The sequence below is a fragment of the Aquarana catesbeiana genome, linkage group LG06 (genome assembly GCF_042186555.1).
Source record: "Aquarana catesbeiana isolate 2022-GZ linkage group LG06, ASM4218655v1, whole genome shotgun sequence".
In the NCBI taxonomy this organism is placed as follows: domain Eukaryota; kingdom Metazoa; phylum Chordata; class Amphibia; order Anura; family Ranidae; genus Aquarana; species Aquarana catesbeiana.
Genome location: NC_133329.1, coordinates 282,152,213 through 282,179,540, shown reverse-complemented (window position 1 = coordinate 282,179,540; position 27,328 = coordinate 282,152,213). Strand labels below are relative to the sequence as shown.

Genomic DNA, 27,328 nt, shown 5'->3' with positions numbered 1-27,328 from the left:
TAATTACTTGACCGCTGATCACTCAGTTCTCGGTCTGCGCTGATTAAAGTATAAGGACTGTAAGTCACTGGCTCTCTGCTCTGCCTCTCCAGTGCTAACTGGAGTGCCGAGCTGTGGAGGAGGTGGGAGTGGCTTGTTCAGGCTCTCAGCAGCATGCTGAGAAGCTATACTAGCTGTTGGTCAGGCATCTGGATGGATCCTGACATTAAAGTGGAACATTTTTCTCTCAAGCAACATTGAGTAATTTTAATCCTTATACAGCTAGCATTAGTAAATAGATAGGAAAGTATATTATATTTCCTTGTGTTAAATGCTTTGCCATGGTAACCCTGTAAGTAATATCTCCACAAGGCAACTGGTTCTCAGTGTATTGGCGGGGAGTGATGGCAGTAATATCTCTAGCCGTGAGTGCAGCTTATCTATACTATAGCCCACATTAGTGCTAGCATGCTTGTTTGTGTTTATACAGCTACCCCACTTCTTAAAGCGGAGTTCTACTCAAAAGTGGAAGATTTGCTTATTGGCATCCTTCCTCCCTTTGGTGCCACATTTGGCAAATTTTGGGGGGAGCGGGTGCTTGTTTTTGGCAGGTACCTGCTGCAACTACTGGGTGATAACGCCGCTGCGCAATGACCTGGAATTCCCCCCTCCTCCTTCCCCCAACGCTGGGCCATTCAAAAAGCGCAGCGCTCTTCGTGCATGCACAGTAGGGAACTGGCTGTGAAGCCTTGCGGCTTCACTGCCGATTTCCCTTAGAAGAAATGGCGGTGGCAGCACCCAAGATCCGATGGAAACATCGGCTGGGGTGCTGACATTGCGGGCTCCCTGGACAGGTAAGTGTCCTAAAATTAAAAGTCAGCAGCTACAGTTTTTGTAGCTACTGACTTTTATTTTTTTCTGAAGGAGGCTGGACCTCCTCTTTAAGACCTTAGCGGCTTTTCCACCCTGGAGATAGTGACCGTTATACATTGGGCACCAGTGGATCACCTACTATTACAGAAGGCAGGGAGTTATACCACTCTGGCTTACTGACTCATCCTGCTCTAACTGTTGGTTGTGAGACCCTGTTTTTCTATTCTTGAGATGTGAATGCAGTGATTTTATTTACTTCCATTCAAAAAAATGTTGTAAATGCACTATTGATTGCACTTCCATTTTGTGTTTATTCTGTAGTAGGTTTTTTTTCGGTTCACCCTTCCTAATAGGGAAAGTTATGTCCTAAATGTAGTTTTTGCTAGTTTCGCTATAGGCATTAGATTTATAGGTGTATATATATATTATATATATATATATATATATATATATATATATATATATATGCATGGGGGATATCAGACACATGTTATTCACTGAAGAGACAAGTTTGGATCAGCCTATTCTTGGTATCTAGGTTCAGGGATTATTTTTAGGACCCCCTGTAAAAATGGCCTGTGCTTTATTTAAGAAAAAGAGTTAAATCATCAGCATATAATGCCAAGCATTGGCCTGAGTTTCGCACCCTCAGTTTCTGAATTTTAGAAGACTCTCAGACTTCTGCAGTGATAGGTTCTATCATCATTATAAATAAGACTAGAGAGAAGGAGAACCCCATCTGGTGCCTCTAAAAATGGGGAATGTGTTAGAGAATCTCTAATTCATATTGACTGAGTAGGGATGGGCCTGATGTTCGAGTCGAATGCAAGTTTGAAAAATCAAGGAGTCAGGGCAATACATTACAGCCGTGAGAAAGTTTAACCACTTCAGCCCCGGAAGGATTTACCCCCTTCCTGACCAGAGCACTTTTTACAAATTGGCACTGCGTCGCTTTAACTGCTAATTGCGCGGTCATGCAATGCTGTAACCAAACAAAATTTGCGTCCTTTTCTTCCCACAAATAGAGCTTTCTTTTGATGGTATTTGATCACCTCTGCCGTTTTTATTTTTTGCGCTATACACGGAAAAAGACCGAAAATTTTGAAAAAAAATGATATTTTCTACTTTTTGTTCTAAAAAAAATCCAATAAACTCAATTTTAGTCATACATTTAGGCCAAAATGTATTTGGCCACATGTCTTTGGTAAAAAAAATGTCAATAAGTGTATATTTATTGGTTTGCGCAAAAGTTATAGCGCCTACAATCTAGGGTACATTTTCTGGAATTTACACAGCCTTTAATTTATGACTGCCTATGTCGTTTCTTGAGGTGCTAAAATGGCAGGGCAGTACAAAACCCCCACAAATGACCCCATTTTGGAAAGTAGACACCCCAAGGAAATTGCTGAGAGGCATGTTGAGCCCATTGAATATTCATTTTTTTTGTCCCAAGTGATTGAATAATGACAAAAAAAAAAAAAAAAAAAAAAAATTACAAAAAGTTGTCACTAAATGATATATTGCTCACACAGGCCATGGGCATATGTGGAATTGCACCCCAAAATACATTTAGCTGCTTCTCCTGAGTATGGGGATACCACATGTGTGGGACTTTTTGGGAGCCTAGCCGCATACGGGGCCCCGAAAACCAATCACTGCCTTCAGGATTTCTAAGGGCGTACATTTTTGATTTTACTCCTCACTACCTATCACAGTTTTGAAGGCCATAAAATGCCCAGATGGCACAAACCCCCCCCAAATGACCCCATTTTGGAAAGTAGACACCCCAAGCTATTTGCTGAGAGGCATGTTGAGTCCATGGAATATTTTATATTTTGACACAAGTTGCGGGAATGTGACAATTTATTTATTTATTTATTTTTTTTTTTGCACAAAGTTGTCACTAAATGATATATTGCTCACACAGGTCATGGGCATATGTGGAATTGCACCCCAAAATACATTCTGCTGCTTCTCCTGAGTATGGGGATACCACATGTGTGGGACTTTTTAGGAGCCTAGCCGCGTACGGGACCCCGAAAACCAATCACCGCCTTCAGGATTTCTAAGGGTGTACATTTTTGATTTCACTCTTCACTGCCTATCACAGTTTCGGAGGTCATGGAATGCCCAGGTGGCACAAACCCCCCCCAAATGACCCCATTTTGGAAAGTAGACACCCCAAGCTATTTGCTGAGAGGCATGGTGAGTATTTTGCAGCTCTCATTTGTTTTTGAAAATGAAGAAAGACAAAAAAAAAAATTTTTTTTTTCTTTTTTTAATTTTCAAAACTTTGTGACAAAAAGTGAGGTCTGCAAAATACTCACTATACCTCTCATCAAATAGCTTGGGGTGTCTACTTTCCAAAATGGGGTCATTTGGGGGGGGTTTGTGCCACCTGGGCATTCCATGGCCTCCGAGACTGTGATAGGCAGTGAAGAGTGAAATCAAAAATTTACGCCCTTAGAAAGCCTGAAGGCGGTGCTTGGTTTTCGGGGTCCCATACGCGGCTAGGCTCCCAAAAAGTCCCACACATGTGGTATCCCCGTACTCAGGAGAAGCAACAGAATGTATTTTGGGGTGTAATTTCACATATTCCCATGGCATGTTTGAGCAATATATCATTTAGTGACAACTTTGTGCAAAAAAAAAAAAAAAAAAAAAAAATTTGTCTCTTTCCCGCAACTTGTGTCACAATATAAAATATTCCATGGACTCGACATGCCTCTCAGCAAATAGCTTGGGGTGTCTACTTTCCAAAATGGGGTCATTTGGGGGGGGGGTTTGAACTGTCCTGGCATTTTATGCACAACATTTAGAAGCTTATGTCACACATCACCCACTCTTCTAACCACTTGAAGACAAAGCCCTTTCTGACACTTTTTGATTACATGAAAAAATTATTTTTTTTTGCAAGAAAATTACTTTGAACCCCCACACATTATATATTTTTTTAAAGCAAATGCCCTACAGATTAAAATGGTGGGTGTTTAATTTTTTTTTTTCACACAGTATTTGCGCAGCGATTTTTCAAATGCATTTTTTGGGGAAAAAACACACTTTTTTACATTTTAATGCACTAAAACACACTATATTGCCCAAATGTTTGATGAAATAAAAAAGATGATCTTAGGCCGAGTACATGGATACCAAACATGACATGCTTTACAATTGCGCACAAACGTGCAGTGGCAACAAAATAAATACATTTTTAAAAGCCTTTAAAAGCCTTTACAGGTTACCACTTTAGATTTACAGAGGAGGTCTACTGCTAAAATTACTGCCCTCGATCTGACCGTCGCGGTGATACCTCACATGCATGGTGCAATTGCTGTTTACATTTGACGCCAGACCGACGCTTGCGTTCGCCTTAGCGCGAGAGCAGGGGGGACAGGGGTGCTTTTTTTTTTTTTTTTTTTTTTTTTTTATTATTTTTTTGCTTTTTTATCTTATTTTAAAACTGTTCCTTTCATTTTTTTTTTTTTTTAATCATTTTTACTGTTATCTCAGGGAATGTAAATATCCCCTATGATAGCAATAGGTAGTGACAGGTACTCTTTTTTGAAAAAATTGGGGTCTATTAGACCCTAGATTTCTCCTCTGCCCTCAAAGCATCTGACCACACCAAGATCGGTGTGATAAAATGCTTCCCCAATTTTCCAATGGCGCTATTTACATCCGGCGAAATCTAAGTCATAAAATGCTCGTAGCTTCCGGTTTCTTAGGCCATAGAGATGTTTGGAGCCACTCTCGTCTCTGATCAGCTCTATGGTCAGCTGGCTGAATCACCGGCTGCATTCTCAGGTTCCCTGTTGAGACAGGAGAGCCAGAGAAAAACACGGAAGACGATGGGGGGGGGGGGGGGGGGGGGCATTCTCTCTGCTTGTAAAAGCAGTCTAGAGGCTAATTAGCCGCTAGGATTGCTTTTACATGAAAGCCGACCGCTGGCTGAAAAGAATGATACCAAGATGATACCTAAACCTGCAAGCATCATTCTGGTATAACCACTCAAAGTCGTGAATGCTGTACCTGAAGACAAAAATATGGCTAACAATAAAGCACAGTAAACGGTAAAGTATAAAAAACTGCATACCTGAAAAGCAAACATGATAAAACATAATAACAATAAAACATTGCAGAATAGAATACAGTAAAAAAGAGCAGAACAATAGAGAGAATAGAGAGAGAGAGAATAGAGAGAGAACAATAAAACGACAACTATTATTTTTTATTTTATATTTTTGTTTGTGTTTTTTTTTTTTTACACTTTTTTTGTAACTGTACCTTTTGTAACTGTAACCGGTTCCAGGTTCGGGTCTCTCAAAATGCGATGGCATCTTGGGAGACCCTGTGAAAGTGTGTCCTAGTCTGTGCAATGCTGTACCCTACGCTAATACTCAGCTAGTGAATGGTAGCGTTCAAAACATTCACCAATGCAAAGACCAGGATTGTCAGGACAGGAGGGACAATAATAGCGGGTGTCACGCCTATATCCGCGCTTACTGCAGACACGACATCTTTTTTGGGGGGTTCGTTGGGTAGGGGTACTCGGGAGGACATAAAAATGCCTCTCATGCAGCCGACTGCATTTGGTTGGGGATGTGAATGGGGGAAGTATGGGCGCTGCAGAAGTGGTGGGTTCCCAATTAGGATTGGCGAATGCAGCAGGAAGGGCACTATGGGCACGACGGGCCTGTGTTTGTCTTCTTGGTGGCAGCGGGACACTACTTGTGCTTGCCACCTCACCAGCTTGAACTGCACTTATGGGACTCGCCACGTCACCAAGTGTTACTGCAGTGCTGGTTTGACTACGACCGGGGTGTACTAGGCCGCTGGCGCTTGCCAGTTCACCAAAACGCTACCAAAAAAACTGTTAACGATCGCAGGGATCAGGCCTGACTCTGCGAACGCTGCAGTTATGCGTTTAGTGTTTTGTAAGTGACAGTGATCGATCGATACTGCACTTGGGTGGGCTGGGCGGAGGGACAAAACGCAGGTGCTAGCAGGTATCTGGGCTGATCCCACTAACACTGCGTTTTTGGGAACCCTAAACTGCTGGTGACGCTAGTATAGATCTGATCGGATCAGATATTGATCAGTTCAGATACTATACCACTAAGGGAGGTGTATGCTGCGTGCGTGGGTGTTAGCGCTACTGGCACTAACCTGACGCTGCCTGGGGCTGGTGCTTGCCAGTTCACCAAAACGCTACCAAAAAAACTGTTAGCGATCACAGGGATCAGGCCTGACTCTGCGAACGCTGCAGTTATGCGTTTAGTGTTTTTTTAAGTGACAGTGATCGATCGATACTGCACTTGGGTGGGCTGGGCTGGGCCAGGCGGAGGGGCAAAACGCAGGTGCTAGCAGGTATCTGGGCTGATCCCACTAACACTGCGTTTTTGGGAATCCTAAACTGCTGGGGACGCTAGTATAGATCTGATCGGATCAGATATTGATGCGTTCAGATACTATACCACTAAGGGAGGTGTACGGTGCGTGGGTGTTAGCGCTACTGGCACTAACCTGACGCTGCCTGGGGCTGGTGCTTGCCATTTCACCAAAACGCTACCAAAAAAACTGTTAGCGATCGCAGGGATCAGGCCTGACTCTGCGAACGCTGCAGTTATGCGTTTAGTGTTTTGTAAGTGACCGTGATCGATCGATACTGCACTTGGGTGGGCTGGGCCGAGCCGGGCGGAGGGGCAAAACGCAGGTGCTAGCAGGTATCTGGGCTGATCCCGCTAACACTGTGTTTTTGGGAACCCTAAACTGCTGGGGACGCTAGTATAGATCTGATCGGATCAGATATTGATCCGATCAGATACTATACCACTAAGGGAGGCGTATGCTGCGTGCGTGGGTGTTAGCAGTACTGGCGCTAATCTGACGCTGCCTGGGGCGACGCATATCACCGCCGGGCGATCAGGGGGCTAAATCTTTATTCGGTAATAAACGGCGGGTGCCCTGACACTATAAAAAATAAACAAACTAACCAGCGTCACCCGTAACGGTTATACAGTGATCAGTGGTGAAAGGGTTAACTAGGGGGCAATCAAGGGGTTAAAACATTTATTAGGTAGTATATGGGGGTCCCTGTCGCTATAAAACGCTGACGGCGAACCTAAATATTTACCTCACTAACTAGCGTCACCAGCGACACTAATACAGCGATCAGAAAAATGATCGCTTAGCGACACTGGTGACAGGGGGTGATCAAGGGGTTAAAACTTTATTAGGGGGGGTTAGGGGGGTACCCTAGACCTACAGGGGGCCTAACACTCACTGCCCTGACACTAACTGTCACAAACTGACACTATGCAGTAATCAGAAAAAAAAAAAAAAAAAAAAAAAAAAACCTGCTTGGTGTCAGTTTGTGACAGGGGGGGGGGGGTGATTGGGGGGGGATCGGGGGGCGATCGGGGGGGGGATCGGGGTGATTTGTGTGCCTGGCATGTTCTACTGTGTGTGTGTGTGTTGTGCACTCACATTTCAGTCTTCTCTCCTCGGCCCGGAACGGAAAATACCGAGCCGAGGAGAGATGACATCATTTCCTCTGCCTCTGTGTACAATACAGAGGCAGGGAAATGATCCCATTGGCTGGGAGCGATCGCGAGGGGGGGGCCACGAATGGATGGCCTCCCCCTCACCTCCGATCGCCGGGGGACATTTGCCGACCGCCGCAGGCACCGGGGGGGGGTCCGATCGGACCCCCCACCCGCGGGCAGGCAAGGACGTACATGTAAGTCCTTTTGCCTGCCCGTGCCATTCTGCCGACGTATATAGTCGTGCGGCGGTCGGCAAGTGGTTAAATAAAATTTTTTCCTTTAGAAATGCCATTTTGCTGCGGCACTGTTGTACAGATCACACAGATGCGCCACTTCACAGGCAGACTAAGGGGACCCCCCAGGCATGATATTTAAAGGGATATTTCATTTTTGTTTCACTATAAGCATTATTAAAATCACTGATCCTGAAAAAACGGTTGTTTTAAAAACTTGCATTGATACATGTCCCCTAGTGCAGCATACACTTTTTATGGCAATAACTTGCATATACGCTTCATGTTCGTGTCCCATAGACTTTAATAGGGTTTGCATGTTTGCACAAGTTGTTTGCCTGTTCGCATGTTCTAGTGCGGACCAAACCAGGGGGTGTTCGGCCCATCCCTGTGACTGAGGCTTGAAGGGATCTGTAGAAAAGAGAAATCCACATTAGAAACCATTGACCAAATCCATATTTGCTAATGGCATAAAACCCCAATCTACAGAACCAAGCTCATTTTCTTCTGTATATCTAAAGCAAACAGAACTCTGCACCACACTGTTTGTGTGCAATTTGAAGAGCTTTTAAAAGTTCATGTTTGATCAGTATCTACTGTATAACATGAGGTAATAATAATGTATTATATAACTATAATGTAAGGCCCATTATATTAGATTTTTTCTGTGTTTTTAGTTCACTTTTTGATAAAGAAATGGTTCTATATGATAAGCACATTAAAGCATCTTTAATGAGGTAAGGTTACTTATTATCAGAACAAGAAGAAAGTGTACTACACTCTGATAGACTATGCTAGACACCACAGTGTCCCAATATAAACTTCTCTTAACTTTAGCTAGGTGCACTAGTGCGTTAAAACATACAACATACAACAAAAAGGGTAGCTAAATCAAATTTGCAAAAGGAGCTTCATGTTGTGGGAGAGCTCCAAAAATTTTCTGCAATAGTAGGAGAAATGGAAATTCTGCATGAAGTAAACAATCAAAAAAGAAGGACTAAGCCTCAAAAGGTTACAATATCAAAGAAGGAGAAAAGGTACCATCATCCTAGTAGACTTGAAAATTGGGGACGGAGACAGTTCCCCAAACTGGTCTCCAATAAGCAAAAGGACTATCTTGGTACGTAATAAGGGACAACATACATATTTGAGTAAAATGTTTAATTTTATTATACACATAGATAAAAAGCAGATGATCCAAACAAGAACATCACATTCCAAAAATCGAGACAAAACAGTATATGAAAATATAGGGATGTCTGTACAGTTGTCGGGGGAAAATGGAAGAGGGATGAAGAGCAGAGGGGGGAGTCAACATAGGGGGGAGGAGGAGGAAAGGGGAAGGAAAGGGGAGGGGAGAGAGAGGGGAAAGAGGAGAGAGGAGAGAAGGGGGGAATATATGGTTCAAAAGTAATCAAATTGCTACTATATAGAGATATTAACCAACCTGAAATGTCAGAACAGGCAGGTATAGAACCGAAGGGGGAAAGGAGAGCAAACTTGCATAGATGCTTCAAGGGATATACAGCCCCCTTCTACAGTCCAAGGAAGGAAGAAACTGGCTGGGAATAACACCAGGTGTATACAAAGTGTACACGTACAGCCACTGGACCATAAATGGAAATCTATGAATACAGGTGTAAAGGATCAATAGAGGTGGACAGGGATAGTATACTACCATCCCATCATATAGGAAAGGGTTATAGGGGCACTGCACATGCATAACAACTCACCTGAAAGGGTGATAGACAGGGTATCCCCCCTTGGAGCAGGCATCTACTACATCAACAAGCAGGCAAATGCCTGCTTATATGCTCCCCAACCCGGTGTACAAATCACGCGCCACCAATTGGCCGTGTGTGACATTATTGGGTCTGGCTCCCTGCACCATGCATGCGCGAAAAGTCACGCACACACGTGCCAAGCACGGCCAGAGGGCGGAGAGGCCCAAGACATAGTTGCAGTGGCGTAGCTAGCACATCTGGCACCCAGGGCTGGACATTTTTTTTGCACCCTCCCCCATGAAAAATAAGAAAAATAGTATGTGGCAATATAGCGGCACCATGCCAAAACTGTGGGTGTGGTCAGATTGTATCAACAGTGGGAAGGGCTTAAAGGGCCATATGCTTTAATGACTGTGCCACAAGCGAGTATGTAGCAGACAGTACAAACCTCAGTATACTCATTTTAATAAAATAAAACTGTTCTATTGCATATCCTTTACTACACACAGCTACCCTTAAAGTGATATTGAAGTCTTGTTTTTTTAGCAGCTTGCTATGGGGGGCACCAATGAAGGCGCGCTCCAGAGCCACAGCTCTGTGTGTCCATTCACACAATGAGCCATGGCTCGACTCCACGCCTTCTGATTGGCTCACTGGCTGTTATTGACAGCAGTGTGAGCCAGTGGCTCCCGCTGCTGCCAAAAGGCAATCAGGAGTGCGAGTCTCCGGATAGCCAAGGCTCTCATGGACATCGCTGGATCGAGAGGAGGCTCAGGTAAGAATTAGGTGGGGCTGGGGGGGCTGCTGCACACAGAAGGTTTTTTACCTTCGTGCATAGAGTGCATAAAGATTAAAAATCTTGTGCCTTTACAACCACTTTAACAAAGTATGTGCTGTACTTAGAATGCAGTAGTCAGGAGTAAGAAATATAAAACACAGTGACGGGAATTTATCAAAACTGATGCAGTCAGAATTTGGAACAGCTGTGCATGGCAACCAATCAGCTTCTAACTTCAGCTTGTTCAGCTTTAAAAATGAAAGCTATGAGCTGATTGGTTGCCATGCATAGCTGTTCCAAATTCTGTCTGCTCTAATTTTGATAAGTTCCCCTAAGGGCTAAGCAGACAGGTCCTGTGTGCTGAGCCACTTTTTGCTGCATCTGCATCCACCAGAGAGCTTCACCTATAGAAGTGGGTGCACAGATCTGAATGCAGATGCTGTGCGTTTGGATACATGCATCCCTTCCTGCTCTGCAAGTCAAATTTTGACATTCAATTATGTCCATGCAGCTGCTGCATCCAAATTGACTTTGACTGGACTGCCTGCACAGGAATTCACAGAACACCAAGTATCCCCATGCCGTACACGGCCATCACACTGGTCATGGACGCATATGCTCCATGCGAATGAGGCCTAATTGTCATGCGGGCCAGATAGCTACCCTTCATGTTTGCCAAGAATATGGTGGTCATCTAGCAGGTGCCAGTGGTCAGAAAGAATTTTTCGGAGTTGGTGATGATGTACTGAGTATTTTGTGATGATCCTAACTGTGTCAATTTGTTTTGATTTTGGAGGGTCATAAAGTAACGAAGTTCTCGTACGGAACAGAGGCCTTCCTGAATAGGGGCGCTTGAGTAACTAATCTGCCTGTGCCCAAAAGTTGTCTTCCCTTGTGCAGTTTCTGCGCAGACGCAAGTACTGCGCATATGGAATACTGCAAATAAGTCGCTTGGGGTGTGCGCTGGAGGCATGCAGCAAGGTATTGCCTCCTGTAGGTTTATGGTACAGATCTGTACCGATAGTTCCATCCAGCTTTATAATGACCATCAGATCCAAGAATGAGATCTGTTTATCATCAAAGCTGAAGGTAAGGTTTAAAGCGGTAGTAAAAGCGCTGTGTTTTTTTTTCCTACACCTGTAAGGGAAAAGGCATAATGAGCTAGTATGCACCGCATACTAGCTCATTATGAAATACTTACCTTAGAACGAGGCACCAGCATCTCACACCTACAGAAATGGTTTGCATGATAATACCTCATTAAGGCCCGGTAGGGTAGAGGCATTAATCCCTCTCAATCCACAGGGTCTCATGCTGTAAAATAGCCCTGTCCCAATAACCCCCTCTAGGCCTTCGAGAAACCACCTCCAAAACCAAGATCGTCACTACATGTGGATCAAATTTATGGTGTAGTCCAATATGGCGACCAATATTGGTCAATTTTCCATTGGTGGAATAGTAGAGGTGGTCGCCTATACGTTGGTGAAGCTTCCGAATGGAGACCATTGGGGGAACTGTCTCCGCCCCCAATTTTCTTGAAATAAACAATAGTGGGAGTAGAAAAATAAAGTGCTCTTAATCCAAGGAAGCCAATGTCTAGTGGCAAGAGGTAAAGAGTGTTGCTGGTGCTCTTGAAGTGAAGTCGGGAGTATCTTTTGGAATTCTGTCCAGGCAGTCGATTGCTGAGGGCAGTGTTTCAAATATTTTGACTGTATTAGTGTGCTGCACTCTCAGTTTGCTGGGGTTCAGCCATATTTCAAAGCTTTTTTACACAGATGTTAGTGAACTGCCAAAAATGATTGGTGTCATCATTGGATTTCAAGAAGGAAGTTAACCTCCCTGGCGGTATGATTATTTCAGATTTTTGGTGCTGAAAGCGGTACCATTATTTTACATGGAAATTTGGCGTTTTATATTGTAGGCGTGTAATTCTTAGGAATAACACACTTATATCTGTCCAAACAAGAGTCTAGTAGACATCCCGGGTATGATAAAGTTTGAAACACTAAATCATAAATTATAATATAATAAATAACTATAAATAATTATAAGAAATAATAATATAATAATAATAAAAATGATTCAATAATGTAATCAAATCAAAAACACTGAAATTTGCTCATTTGCAGAATTGTCGCTGTCATTACGTTCGGTGTTTGATGACGGATTTCCCCACAAATCACTATCGCTCAATTCTGCAAGTGATTCTAATTTATTATTGCTGTTTTCTAGCTGGTTTAAACCTGCTTTTGATGTAAAGGGAGGGTTTTGTTTGCTATGGACAATATCCAGTTTCCAGGCAAAAGACCAGTTTTTATAATATAAAACTGCATGCAGGGCACTGGACAAACCACTAGGGACAAAAGGGAGTTGAAATAAATTGATACAGTAATGTAATCTGTAAGATTACAGTGTACTGTATGTGTATTGTGTGTTTTACTTTTTGAATTTGGTGCCGTTCTCCGTCCCCGTGTGTCGCAATACTCGCAGGGAACGGAGCCCGGGCACTGTGATAGATCGAGCGGAGGACACGGCTGGCACACACTGCGGGGAGACATTGCAGGATCCTGGGGACAAGGTAAGTAAGCTCTTCCTGGATCCTGTGATGCGATCCCGAGTCTGGCTTGGGGTTACCGCTTTTGGTACTGAAAATCCACCCCAAGCCAGACTTGGGAATACCGCCAGGGAGGTTAAGAAAAAATAGAAAAATTTTGATAAGTTCCCCTAAGGCAGTGGCTCTCAACCTGGGGGTCGGGACCCCTTTGGGGGTCGAATGATGATTTGCCAGGGGTCACCGAATTCTGGTCCTTTCCAGAACAGACCCTGGAGCTTGTGGCCGTCCACCTGAGCTGTTTCTGGAGCCAGCGGCCGCCCACTCAGCCTCTTCACAGCCATCCTTTCAGTTCCCAGCATGGCTATAGACTATAGGTCAGTTGACTGGTGAGGAATGTTAAGTGGGAGGGGCTGGAGGAGACCCTATCTCCTGATTTTGGTATAAGTGTCACTGCTATGAGACACCACAAAGTTGGAGACACAGTGAGTAACAATACCTGTGATTATAGTTGCCATTAAAAGTCCCCATTACAGTTCTCAGATCAGCAGATGACCTTGATCAAGAGCACCTAAGTTGGCCGATCAGAACTCCCCCCCAGCATTGCCACTCATCCCAATGGGGGAAAAAACAAGAAATTAGGATAGAGAGATAAAAGGGAAAGAAAGGAGAACAAAGAAAGAGTGGTACATCCTAAAATGTACCATAAGGGGTTTTAATACTGTACAAGTGGAAGGCACTCAGGAAGCGCAAAATGTCCGTGGGTTAGGGGCGCAAGTTACTTGTCTTGTCTCGGGTGCTGACAACCCACGTTACGAAAATAATTTTACTGTTAGGGGTCCCCACAACTTGGGAAATTTTACCAAGGGGTCACAGCACTAGAGTGTTGAGAACCACTGCCCTAAGGGCTAAGCAGATAGGTCCTGTATGCTGAGCCGCTTTTTGCTGCATCTGCATCCACCAGAGAGCTTCACCTATAGAAGTGGGTGCACAGATCTGATCATTTGCTGATAACACCAAAAAATATGGTGCTATCAGCAAATGTCAACTTTTTTTTTTTTTTTTTTGCAATATCTAGGGCCATATCATGGTCTCTCTAATTTTAAAAAACTGTAGGAAAGGCTATGGATTGACACCAGGAATAGTATCTGCCTTTTGGGACCCTGACAGACTGCTCAATAACATAAGGGATAACAGATATAGGAAGAAGGCCTCTGCAAAGGCAGCTGGATTTTGACCCTCCAACAAGCCCAGGACTCTTATGTAGTTGTGCTGGAACCTGTTTTCAGTATCTTCTGATCAGGCTGTAAGGAACTTCACTTGCTGCAAAGCGGTGATCAAGGCTCCCTGAGAGATCATGGTATCCTCTATACAGGGCAGTAGATCATTTTTTGTTCTGAGGGGGGTTCAGCAGCAGGTATTAAGTAAATGTCTTTTTTAAATAATTTTTTTAAATAAAACAAATTGCGCTTAATTCATAAAGAGTGGGAAAAGGAAAAACTATGTGTTGCTCATAGTAAGCAATCTGGTTAAGGTGGTAATTAAACTCACTTGTTGCCTTATCTGCATTTAATTAGCCTCAGAACCTGTGTAATTCATATGTGTTTGGGTTTAAAGGAATGAGGTGGCAACCCTATGTGGACACAACATACAGAGATAACCAGAGACTGTGGACGGGACATACAGAGATAAGCAGAGACTGCGAACACGACATACAGAAATAACCAGAGACTGTGGACGTGATATACAGATCAAGTAGCCATTTTTAAAATTCTATCATTTAGCAATGCACAGCTATACAGGGGGGTAAACAACACTGTCAGGGAGGGTTTTACATAACAGTGAGTCTACAGGCAGTGGCAGTCTATAGGGAGAAAGACCTACCTGGCCAGCTGGGCTCATCTCCTGATCTCAGAGGTTCAGGAGCAGGGCTCTCAAATGTCCAGGGATGGGGCTCTAAAATATCCAGGGGTGGGGCTCTCAAAGGTCCAGGGCTCTCAGCTCTAATCCACTCAGTTTCTCTGTCTTGAGCATACAGGCTGCATGGCATGGAGCAGGGTCCCAGCGTGAGCAGCGCTACCGGCCCCACCCCTCCCTGCTGCTTCCCTGCTGATAGAGCCTTCTTCAGCCTACGCCAAGCCCGACAGACCGGGCTGGTGCGCCCCAGTGGTCAGACAGTGTAACAGCAGGCCAGATGAGACAGCACACAACCACAGCATGGGAGAGCCAGTACCAAGTGCGGCATCACCAGCGCGGCCGGCGTTAATAAAGCACACATAACTTAACTAGTTCTACAATCTGCACTGATGCTCTGGGGGGTTTCAACTCCCACCCCACCCCCAATATCTATGTCCCTGCCTCTATATTGGATATCTCTACTGTATGTTTCTGCTTCAATAAGCCAACCTCAAATCTTGTCCTGATATACCCTGGTGAAAGTGCACTCAATTGCCAGGTGGTCTATTTTTGCAGTCAAATAACCCTTACAGGTCTCTATAGCAGCTAGGTGATCGTCCCTCTGAGGAGTCAAGGTTAGAGCAGATGTAGGGAAGAGGTATGTGTGTGGTTGTACTCATGAAGGAATTTTCAGTGGATCTACTTACTTGCTGTGTTTTCCTTTCCAAAAATATTTTTATTAACTTTCAATGTTCCTCTAAACATGGAGCACAATTCACTTATACGGCACCACATCCATAGACATATAAGAAGAGCAAAAATAAGCAAAAAAGGATTTTAAAAGTGCCATTCTTAACCCCAAGAAAGTGAATGCTCAGTTAATTTAAAATACAAAGTACATTTTATTAATTTACAACATTTTTGTAGACATAACTATATCCAATGTTATTTGGTTAATGTACCCCCACTATGGTCATGTGATTAGACTGTGCTTCTCAGACTAAAACAAATGATATTGCTAGCCAAACTAAAACAAATAATACACACTGCAGAGCTGCTGCTATAACAAGGGTTAAATAACCTTAATAAGCCAATTTCAAAAATATATAGTGCTGCTCTTATAAACATATATACATTTCTTGTGCTATCATAAATATACCAAAATTAATAAGTATATAAAGAGTACTAGTGCCAATTATAATTCATAAAGTCAATATATAATAGTAATTAGTGTAGTTTAAAGTGCCAGTGCAAATACTCCTTTCATTAGTGCAGGATTCACAGTGTTGTGCTCCCCTCCTGTGCTCCCCACTCACCGCCAGTTATTGACTCAATAGAGTCTGAATGGCATTTTAGTATCCTGATGTAAATTGGATTGTGTTGCTCTTTTAATCCTCCTCCACTCCTCCGATGTGTTGACCAATATCAATGCAGATCATTCATGCCATAAGGAACAGAGCTCCATAGCATAATTCTGTTTGACTTTATTCAATTGTTAAAAAGTAATAGCACTTACAAACGTGACTGTTAAATGAGCATATAATGTTGAAACGGATATCCACCCCAGTGTGCGTTCCAGCCACCAGAATTGTAGTCACACTACGTCTCCGCTTGACTCATTATGCCCCTCTCACTGGGCATCCTCAGAAGAGCTTCTGAGGACTTTATGAATTATAGTTGACAATAGTACACAGTGTATATTTATGAATTTTGGTATATTTATGATAGCATCACAAATGTATATACTGTATGTTTATAGGAGACGCGCTATATATTTTTTAAAATAACTATATCCCTAAAAACATTTCAGTGCCATTACATATTGTAGGTAGGAGGCTCCCTAAGAAAGGCACTCATTCTGCTAAGCCATAGCCCATAGGTATACATATAGAGAATGATGTTCAATATTCATATACTATAATAACTGTATTTAGGCCAGACTGCAGAAACCGATTAGGTCTTTTACTATGTGCCCATTCCATGCTTTGAGACTGCCTGGGGCATCTTGCCTATGTGGGTTTAGAGTCACCAGATATTGGTTATATGTACAGTATGTGAATACTCAGCTATGATTACATTTATGCTAATGTTTTATATTATAAATATTCATGTATGTCTGTATATTTTGTAAATAATTGTGATCTATTCCCTAATTCAATTATTTAGTCATTGCTAGAAAAAATCATGCTCATGTAAAAGTTTTGACTGTTACAGATATTAAAATAAAGCTTGATGTAAGCCAACAAGAACTGAGAGGCTCAGATTTATCCAGAGAGTGCCAGAGAAGATTCTTGATGCACTGCTGAAATGTTTTTCATTGATATATTCCATAATAGATAAAACTCCAGCTGTGGCCTCTTCACAGTTTGGTTTAATCTGGTCTTCTGGAAGCACAAATCCATATGTCCCATTATCTCTTAACTCGATTGTGTATGCTAAAGAAATTCCAATGTCATGAGCCCAGTCCATTGAGGAGCCAGCATTGCTATCTGTTGTACAAATATATGGAGAAGAACAAACAAAAAAGGTTAGCTATATTATAGACAAGCAAAAAGCACTCCATTAGATAATATGGTTGGTCTCACTTAATGAAAATCACTAAAATGATTTCAGAGAACCACAGAGGATTACACAACAAAATATTTTCCAGTAATCACAAAATATAGAAATCTGTGCTGGTATGAATTTTTGACTACAAAATACAAAAAAAGCCATGGGAGCTAACTATGCTCTCTGTATGGCTAACTTAAAGTATTAGTGAGAAAAATCATTTATTTTTGAGAGAATAGACACATTTAATAATATGCCTGATGTGTGTGTGTGTGTGTGTGTGTGTGATAGGACTGGACCGATAGAAGTGAAAATTGTTTCTGATGGATATACCATAAGTGCACTTTTCTTCAAAGAAGCAGATCCATGATTAAACTATAGTGTGAGTGGACCCTGTTCTAGTCCTAGGTTGCTATTTCTCTGATAGCAACAAACGGAGCACTCGCCAGATGGTAAATTCTTGATGTGTACAGAGGAGCAACTGGTACAAAAGTTAATTTCACGTTAAAGACTTTTTGAAACATTTAATTGTTAAGAGCATCAAATACAGCCAATGTGTTTGGTTGGGAAAAGCCTACCCCTTCTTCAGGGCTTAAGCAGTCGAAAAACTTTAATGCCCTCAGAAGATGGTAGTCTTCATTAAATCTTAACATGGGTTCCTTAGTACATTCTGTTGTGATTTTATTAACACCAGTTGCTCAAGTCCTGAAGAAAGGGGAGGCTTTTTTCTTCTGAAATACATTGGCTGCATTTGATGCTCTTAACCATTAAGGCTTGGTTCACATCTAAACCGGCCGCGGATCGCACAGCAACTCTGTCCATCCCTGTTCTCTGTTTCAGGGATGACTCAGGGCAGAATCTTTAGCTGAATTCATCCCTGAAACAGAGGCAAAGATGCACAGCATTTCTGTGCAGTGCGCTCCGCAGCCGCCCCAGAGACATGTGAACCATAGAGAGCTGGTCACATTCTCCTGCTATGTGGATTGGATGCGGGGAAACCCGCATCCAATTTGCATACTTTAGGTGTGAACCCAGCCTAAATGTTTTTAAAAGTTTTTTTAGAACTTTTGTACCAGCAGCTTCTCTGCACACATCCAAACTTTTAATAATATGGAAAAGATCCATTGACTTTTCATATTTCTGATGTGGAACGGAGATGAGGGGCAGCACAGTGGATAGGTGGTTAACACTTTCACCTAGCAGCCATAGGGCCATTGGTTCAAATCCCAGCCTTGGCACTACCTGCCTGGAGTTTACATGTTCTCCATGTGCCTGAGTGGGTTTCCTTTGGGTAAATTGGTGCTAGCTTGTGTATGTATGAATGTGAGTTAGGGACCTGTAAGCCCCTTGAGGACAGGGATTGATGTGAATGTACAATATATACGTATGTAAAGTGCTTTGTAAATTGACAGTGTTATAAAATTACCTGTATTAAACAAAAAATAAATGAGCCCTAGTAGAAGATTTGACATTTATTAATGATACTGACAAAAGCAGTTTCCTTTTTCTGATGGAAAGTGTAAACTGAGCATTTTTTGATAAAGTAAAAAACTGTGTGTCTAAATGTTAAACTTTTTATGCTTTTACATAATATGTTAGTTTTATGCCCCATTTCAGCATAATGCAAAAGTAGGGGGTTTATGTTTGTTGGTAATTTTGGCAACTTGTATTTGTATATTAATAAGAATAATGTTGTTACTAATATGTAGAAAGTGAATAAATACCCCTGGGCTGCCTATATATTATTCTTATTATTATTCTTTATGAGCTGCCTGCGACCAACAACATGTGTTGTCACATTCAAAGTCTATACAATGTAAGGAAGTGACCCATGACTATTCAATAAAATAAATGAACCATCACATGTATATCAATAAACATAAATATTCAAAAAGCGTTTCTTATTTTGTGCATCAATACCATGCAAATCAAACAATTTGTTTTATATATATATTATATATATATATATATATATATATATATATATATATATATATATATATATATATATATATATATACATATTTATATTTATATTGTGACATTATAAAAGGTGAGGTGATTGACGGACGTTATGTTTCACCTTGCATGCGTTCTTTTACATGAAACTAAGGTGCAATTTGGTCCCGGTTTTACCAGCCACCTTAGCAGGGTTGGTTCCAGACCAGATTTTACGGTCCACTTGTATCCACCAATAGGTGGTATAAATAAAGCAGGACTGCAGAAAAAGATTGCTCTTGGCCTGGGCCTCAGGAAGCCATACCTGAGAGAGCTACTGATGTGATGTTTGCTTTGTGGGGGACAGAAAAAGGTTTTCATTATCTTTATTTTGTGGGTAACTGGAAGAAGCCCTTCACCTGTGATTTAAGATCCTGAACTGTTTAGTTAGTGCCTGGATGGCAAGGATTTATTTTCTATTTTGTTAATTTGATTTTTCATTCAACCTTTTAAAAATAAAACTGGCTATAAGTCAGATTTTAGGAAAACCTGCCATTTGGACTACCCTTTTCCCTTTTCCCCAGGGAAGGTGATCTCCATTGAGCTAACCCCTGACTATATGTATATATATATATATATATATATATATATATATATATATCCAAAACTGGTTTAGAGGCACTCACAGGTCTTGCAGTGAAGGAATGGAGGAAGATCAAAAACAGTAGTGTTTTTATGTTTTGATGAAGCTCAGTCCATTTTTCTCAAGACTTTCTCATGGACTAAGCCTTATTATTATTGTTATACAGGATTTATATAGCGCCAACAGTTTACGTATCGCTTTACAACTTGAGGGTAGACAGTACAAATACAATACACTTTAATACAGTAGGAATCATCCTTATCGAAACATTGAAAAATAAAAACTTTGCTGTTTTTGATCTTCCTCCTCTTCAAGACCAGTGAGTGCCTCCAAGGCAGTTTTGGATTTATATGGATTTCTTTGTGGGTGAGCACCTGGGCATTTACTTCAAGCATAGAGTGTCATGGTTACCCTTGGAACTGTTATTCAACAACACTGAGCAAAGCAGTCTCCTTTAGTACTCTGACTTAAACCGCAAATTCACTTGTGCTCCACCTCAGTGAGTTTAGATTATTACCTTCAAGTTTGGACCTACTTAGGATATAGATCTCAATACACTTTTCCCCTCTTAGAGGTTAATTGGTTCAAAGCACTCTTTTTCCACCTAACAATCTCTTATAGAAGCAACAGGGTATGTACCCTGTCTTATTCTGTATGTATACAGAATAAGAAACTCAGTTTTAAATATTTACTGTATGTTTATTGATATACACATGATAGTTATTTTTATTTTGTTGAATAGTCACTGAGAGCAACGCAACACTTGCATACATTGTAAAGAATAATGCTACCTTCTGTTAGTGCAGTGGTTTTCAACCTTTCTAGTGCCGAAACCCCTTAATAAAATTTCCCAAGTTGTGGGGACCCTTAACAGTAAATTTATTTTCGTAGCGTGGGTTGTCAGCACCCAAGGCAAGACAAGTAATTTGCTCCCCTAACCCACGGACATTTAGTGCTCCCTGAGTCCCTTCCACTCATACAGTATTAAAACCCCTTATGGTACATTTTAGGATGTACCACTCTTTCTCTTTGTTCTCTTTTCTTTCCCTTTTGTATCTCTCTCTATCCTAATTTCTTGTCCCCCCCCATACCTCTCTCTAGCCGTCTTTCTTGTTATCTTATTCTTTCTCTCCCCTTTTCTTTGTTCCTCCCTCTCTTTTCCTCTCCCTTCCATTTATTCTCTATTTTTATTCCTTCTCTTACTCCTTGGTGGGGGATGGGGGGAATGGGATGAGTGGCAGTGCTGACGGGGAGTTGAGATGAGTGGCAGTGTTAGTGGGGAGTTGGGATGAGTGGCAGTGCTGGTGGGGAGCTGGGATGAGTGGCAGTGCTGGTGGGGAGTTGGGATGAGTGGCAGTGCTGGTGGAGAGTTGGGATGAGTGGCAGTGCTGGTGGAGAGTTGGGATGAGTGGCAGTGCTGGTGGAGAGTTGGGATGAGTGGCAGCGCTGGTGGAGAGTTGGGATGAGTGGCAGTGATGGTGGAGAGTTGGGATGAGTGGCAGTACTGGTGGGGAATTGGGATGAGTGGCAGTGCTGGTGGAAAGTTGGGATGAGTGGCAGTGCTGGTGGAGAGTTGGGATGAGTTTCAGTGCTGGTGGAGAGTTGGGATGAGTGGCAGTGTTGGCAGGGAGTTGGGATGAGTGGCAGTGCTGGTGGGGAGTTGGGATGAGTGGCAGTGCTGGTCGGGAGTTGGGATGAGTGGCAGTGCTGGTGGGGAATTGGGATGAGTGGCAGTGCTGGTGGAGAGTTGGGATGAGTGGCAGTGCTGGTGGGGAATTGGGATGAGTGGCAGTGCTGGTCGTGAGTTGGGATGAGTGGCAGTGCTGGTGGAGAGTTGGGATGAGTGGCAGTGCTGGTGGGGAGCTGGGATGAGTGGCAGTGTTGGTGGGGGTGGGATGAGTGGCAGTGCTGGTGGGGAGTTGGGATGAGTGGCAGTGTTGGTGGGGGGGTAGGAGGAGTGGCAGTTCTGGTGGGAAGTTGGGATGAGTGGCAGTGTTGGTGGGGGGGTGGGATGAGTGGCAGTGCTGGCAGGGAGTTGGGATGAGTGGCAGTGCTGGCGGGGAGTTGGGATGAGTGGCAGTTCTGGCAGGGAGTTGGGATGAGTGGCAGTGCTGGCGGAGAGTTGGGATGAGTGGCAGTGCTGGTGGGGGGTTGGGATGAGTGGCAGTTCTGGTGGAGAGTTAGGATGAGTGGCAGTGCTGGTGGAGAGTTGGGATGAGTGGCAGTGCTGGTGGAGAGCTGGGATGAGTGGCAGTGCTGGTGGAGAGTTGGGATGAGTGGCAGTGCTAGTGGAGAGTTGGGATGAGTGGCAGTGCTGGTGGAGAGTTGGGATGAGTGGCAGTGCTAGTGGAGAGTTGGGATGAGTGGCAGTGTTGGTGGGGGGTGGGATGAGTGGCAGTTCTGGCGGGGAGTTGGGATGAGTGGCAGTGCTGGTGGGGGGTTGGATGAGTGGCAGTGCTGGGGGGAGTTCTGATCAGCCAACTTAGGTGCTCTTGATCAAGGTCATCTGCTGATCCGAGAACTGTAGTGGGGACTTTTAACGGCAACTATAATCACAGGTGTTGTTACTCACTGTGTCTCCGGCTCTTTGGTGTCTTGCAGCAGTGACACCTATGCTGAAATCAGGAGATAGGGTCTCCTCCAGCCCCTCCCACTTCACATTCCTCACCAGTCAGCTGACCTCTAGTCTCTGCCCCCCAGCCATGCCGTGAACCGAATGGGTGGCTGTGAAGAGGCTGAGTGGGCGGCCACGGGCTCCAGGGACAGCCTTGCTGGGTGGCTGCGAAAAGGCTGGGAGAGCTGTGCGGGCTTCAGGAACAGCCCAGGATTCGGTGACCCCTGGCAAATCGCCATTCGACCCCCGAGGGGGTCCCGACCCCCAGGTTGAGAACCACTGTGTTAGTTAGTTTAGATCAAGTAAAAGAAAAGAAAAACATGCTATCAAGACAAGGATTTTATGGAGCGCTTTTTCATGTAATTTGATGTTGTCTCCTTTATTTTTTTTTAGCTTACATAATATTTACAGCTCCTAAATTGACTGTATTTATATCCAAATGCTGTACAGTATATTCTAGTGTCATTGACATACAACTAAATAGTTATCCCATATCTGATAAATGTAAACTTACATAATGCATGAGACGCTGGTCCAACTATATATTTTTTACCATGTATTGCTGCTACCCTTTCTGCAGCCTTCTCACCAACGGCCGTCTACAAAGAAACATTTAAAAAAAAAACGTGATATATGTACTCATTAAGAAGCCAAAAAGATAAGCTTGAGATAAAATTTGCTTGACACATTTCCCAGGAAAGGATAAGATAGATAAGATAGATAAGCTTGAGAAAAGGCTACTTGACTGTGACACATTGTCCCGGTGTTCAGTCGAGAAGTGCTCCCCATCGAATAGTGCCCACGCATGCGTAGGACGGAGACGCATTTCAGATGATTTGCCGATCAGCTGGAGTGACGTGAGTGCACATCGTAGGAGACATCTCTCGATGGGAGATAATGGGAGATACCATTTCACAGCCACAATTGAAACCTATACAAAAAGCGGGGGGGGGGACACCGTAGTTCTCACATTGTGCCTCGCTATTGCGGGGTGGCTTTACAGTGTGCTGATGGTCCAGTTTTGTCTGTGTTGCAGGGCAGGTTTGCTGTGTTGAATGGCTGGTTTTGCCTGTATGAAAGGACGGGTTGTAACACAGACAAAACCAACTCATCAACTCAGCCACTAGCCACCCTCCAGCAGCAGCGATGCACAATCTGAGAACTACGGTCTCCCCCACCGTTTGTATAGGTTAAAATTGTGGCTGTGAAATGTTATCTCCCATCGAGAGATACCTCCTACGATGTGCGCATGCACCCTGGTTACGTCAGCCCAGATGATCGGCAAATCAGCTGTTGCGCTGTTCCGTACGGTGCATGCGCAGTACATCCCAGGCACTATTTTTTTTTGGGGGGGGGCACTTCTCGACAGAACACCTGTTAAGGAAAACTTGATGACTCTTGAGATAAATATAGTTTACACTCCAGAACAGAATTTTAATACACTAAAGCCGGCCATACATGGGTCGAAATTCAGCTGATTTTTCTACATACGATTACTGCCAGCAGCTATAGCAGGTAGCTATAACCATTGTACTCTACCGGCCGGGAAGGCTCCCCGTGCCCCCCAGTGGCAGAATACAATGGCACTGTGGCAGGCACTTTTAGATCAACACTGATTCTGTTGATGGGAGAATGGAGCTATTTTCTTTCCCTTCACCAGTGGTGGAAGGAAAGAAAATCGAGTAATATATGGCCTGCCTAACATAACAAAAAATTTCCTTAATTGGCTAATGATATTTTTGTATTTAGATTGGCCCCGGATAACTTAAAGTTGTTAATATCTTTATTACCCAGACCCATCTGAATGAGCCTATCCTCTCTGTGAAAGATTTAAGAATGTAAACAGAGCTATATAAAGCTGGCCATATACTTTTTGGCTAGGTAATTATAATATAGTTGAAACTTTTGTCTTTATTTGGCTACCTTATACTCTACTGGACACATTCATTTGTAGTGTTTCTCAAGGAGCCACCTTCTGTACTGCCATAGTCGCTGTTCACACATGCGCTAAGGGCCCATATACCAAGAATGGGAAATTTTTTTTCTGGTGTCTCTAGCCTCGAGGTGCTGCTATTTTGAAGCAGCAGCTGCGCCGCTCACCTGTACCCGCCTGCCTGTGACGTTTGGTCACGCAGCTGTGTCCATGCAGTTACTGCATCCTAATAGACTTGAATGGACTACCTGCTTGCAGCACCTGTAGCCTAGAGACACCAGAAAAAATGGCCTGTTCATGGTATATGAGCCATAAGTGGTCATGTGAACGAGGCCATAGACTGCAATATGAGTGCCACTCATGTCAGATTTGATTTCCTTTTCAAATTGTTTAATTTGGTGTGTTTTTCCTGTCAGGGCTTATCTGTGTTTCTGACCTCTTTCCCCTGTGTCTCATCTTTTCTGTGTTTATTGCAATTTATGGTCTGCACCCTCACCAGCCAGTGCTCTGGGGCACCAAACTGAGTAGCTGACCATACACTGATTGAAATTCAGCTGATTCAGCACAGAATAGCATAAAGTTCGATCTGTGTGTGGCTTTCCCCACTTGAGAGAAGTCAATTGTTTGATTAACTTCTGTTGAAGGGACATGCTGGAAAAAAATTTCTGCTGCTGAACAGTGTATTCTGAGAGACTAGGGTGCATCTGGCAGAACACAATGTCCCAGCAGGGGGGATTCCTCCATCCACCTTTGTGAGGATATCCCTACCAAGTTAACAATGATCACTCTCCCATTTGCTTTTCTTCTGCCATAAAAACCTATTACATGATCCAGTTCTAAGCTTGTTACTGTAGTCTCCGAGCTCTTGCATTTCTAGTTTAAAAAGTTCAGGTTTCATGCAATATATAGTGAGAATGAACTTGAATAAAAAAATGCAAAGGGTATTACCATTTCTTCATGGTTTACTGAATAATTTAAGGTATAGCCATATGGTAGGAGAATGTATTGTCCATACGAGTGCATGGTCAGGTAACACAAGACGTCAGATTTTAGACTGTCCACAAGCTGTTGCACAGCATAGGACTCTGGTTCTGAGAATGCTCGAGGTCCACAAAATGTAAGGGTGCTACAATTCCTGGATGCACCAATTGCTACAGAGCAATAATTAAAAGGATAATAAAGTCAGTTAAAGGATCTCATTATTGATTTTTACACAGCATTTTAAAGTGGAACTTTATGTAAATTATAAAAATGCAGGCAGGATTTTTAATGTAGAAGAGACATGCTTTGTATATACAATGCATTAACCTTTTGAACTCTGATGTTCCTGATTTATGTGAATTATCTTTCATTGCATGGGCATATGAATAGTATTATGTTAGATACTTAAACCAGGATATGTGTGTGTGTATAGATCACCATTTCTTCTGTACATATGTGTTGCCCTATTTTCTAATCTTTGCTTTTTTTTAATTAATAAAGACATTTTTTTGTTACACCTTTCATTACCATAAATGTACAGTATACATGTTAAAACATTTCTTAGCACTATGGTATTGCTTTCTTAAAGAAGTCCTCTCTTGCTGGCTCTCTGAACTGCATTATTTGAATTGAATTAGACAATCCCATACATTTATAGGTGTACACCTAGGATAGGTGTTTTATAAATTAGGCTCACAATTAAAAGAATACAAACTTGGCAAATAATTAGGAAAGTACAAACTTTGTCCCATTGACATCTAATGGTTAATGTTTGAAGCTAATAAGCAGGCTATTGTCAAAAGGTCAGGAATTGTCACGGCGACATATACCAATGCCAAAAACAAGAAAAATGACCTTTTAATGTGACTGTGAGGGCAACTTCGAAAATAAAGACATTTGCAAAACAAAACTCCAGTATAAAAATAGTGCCTAAACACTGTAGGTACGTGTATTCTTACTTTAATGGTGTGCTTTGAGTACTCAACACACAATTATTCATGTCTAAACCACTGGCAACAAATGTAAGTATACCCCTAAGTGAAAATGTCCAAATTGGGCCCAAAGTGTCAATATTTTGTGTGGCCACCATTATTTTCCAGCACTGCCTTAACCCTCTTGGGCATGAAGTTCACCAGAGCTTCACAGGTTGCCACTGGAGTCCTCTTCCACTCCTCCATGACGACATCATGGAGCTGGTGGAAGTTAGAGACCTTGCACTCCTCCACCTTTCGCTTGAGGATGCCCTACAGATGTTCAATAGGGTTTAGGTCTGATGACATGCTTGGCCAGTCCATCACCTTTACCCTCAGCTTCTTTAGCAAGGCAGTGGTCATCTTGGAGGTGTGTTTGGGGTCGTTATCATGTTGGAACACTGCCCTGTGGCCCAGTCTCCGAAGGGAGGGGATCATTCTCAGCTTCAGTATGTCACAGTACATGATGGCATTCATGGTTCCCTCAATAAACTGTAGCTCCCCAGTGCCGGCAGCACTCATGCAGCCCCAGACCATGACACTCCTACCACCATGCTTGACTGTAGGCAAGACACACTTGTCTTTGTACTCCTCACCTGGTTGCCGCCACACACGCTTGACACCATCTGAACCAAGTAAGTTTATCTTGGTCTCATCAGACCACAGGACATGGTTCCAGTAATCCATATCCTTAGTCTGCTTGTCTTCAACAAACTGTTTGTGGGCTTTCTTGTACATCATCTTCCTTCTGGGACGCCAACCATGCAGACCAGTTTTATGCAGTGTGTGGCGTAAGGTCTGAGCACTGACAGGCTGACCCCCCCACCCTTTCAACCTCTGCAGCAATGCTGGCAGCACTCATACGTCTATTTCCCAAAGACAACCTCTGGATATGACGCTGAGCACCTGCACTCAACTTCTTTAGGCAACCATGGAACCTGTCCTGTTAAACTATTGTATGGCATTGGCCGCCATGCTGCAGCTCAGTTTCAGGGTCTTGGCAATCTTCTTATAGCCGAGGCAATCTTTATGTAGAGCAAAAAAATATTTTTCTCATATCCTCAGAGAGTTCTTTGCCATGAGGTGCCATGTTGAACTTCCAGTGGCCAGTATGAGGGA

General features: G+C 43.0%; 1 protein-coding gene across 1 annotated transcript in view; it reads right to left on the bottom strand.

The window, feature by feature from the left end:
• Positions 1-16,796: 16,796 nt before the first annotated feature.
• The window catches only part of LOC141147757 (carboxypeptidase O-like), a 59,222-nt gene continuing 48,690 nt past the window's right edge, over positions 16,797-27,328 (bottom strand). Inside the window, exons 9-11 of the mRNA XM_073634939.1 lie at positions 25,206-25,408; positions 22,839-22,923; positions 16,797-17,068 (exon numbers count right to left, since the gene is read on the bottom strand). Of these exons, the coding sequence (XP_073491040.1) occupies positions 16,797-17,068; positions 22,839-22,923; positions 25,206-25,408 (560 nt within the window). The remainder of the gene's footprint in view (positions 17,069-22,838; positions 22,924-25,205; positions 25,409-27,328) is intronic.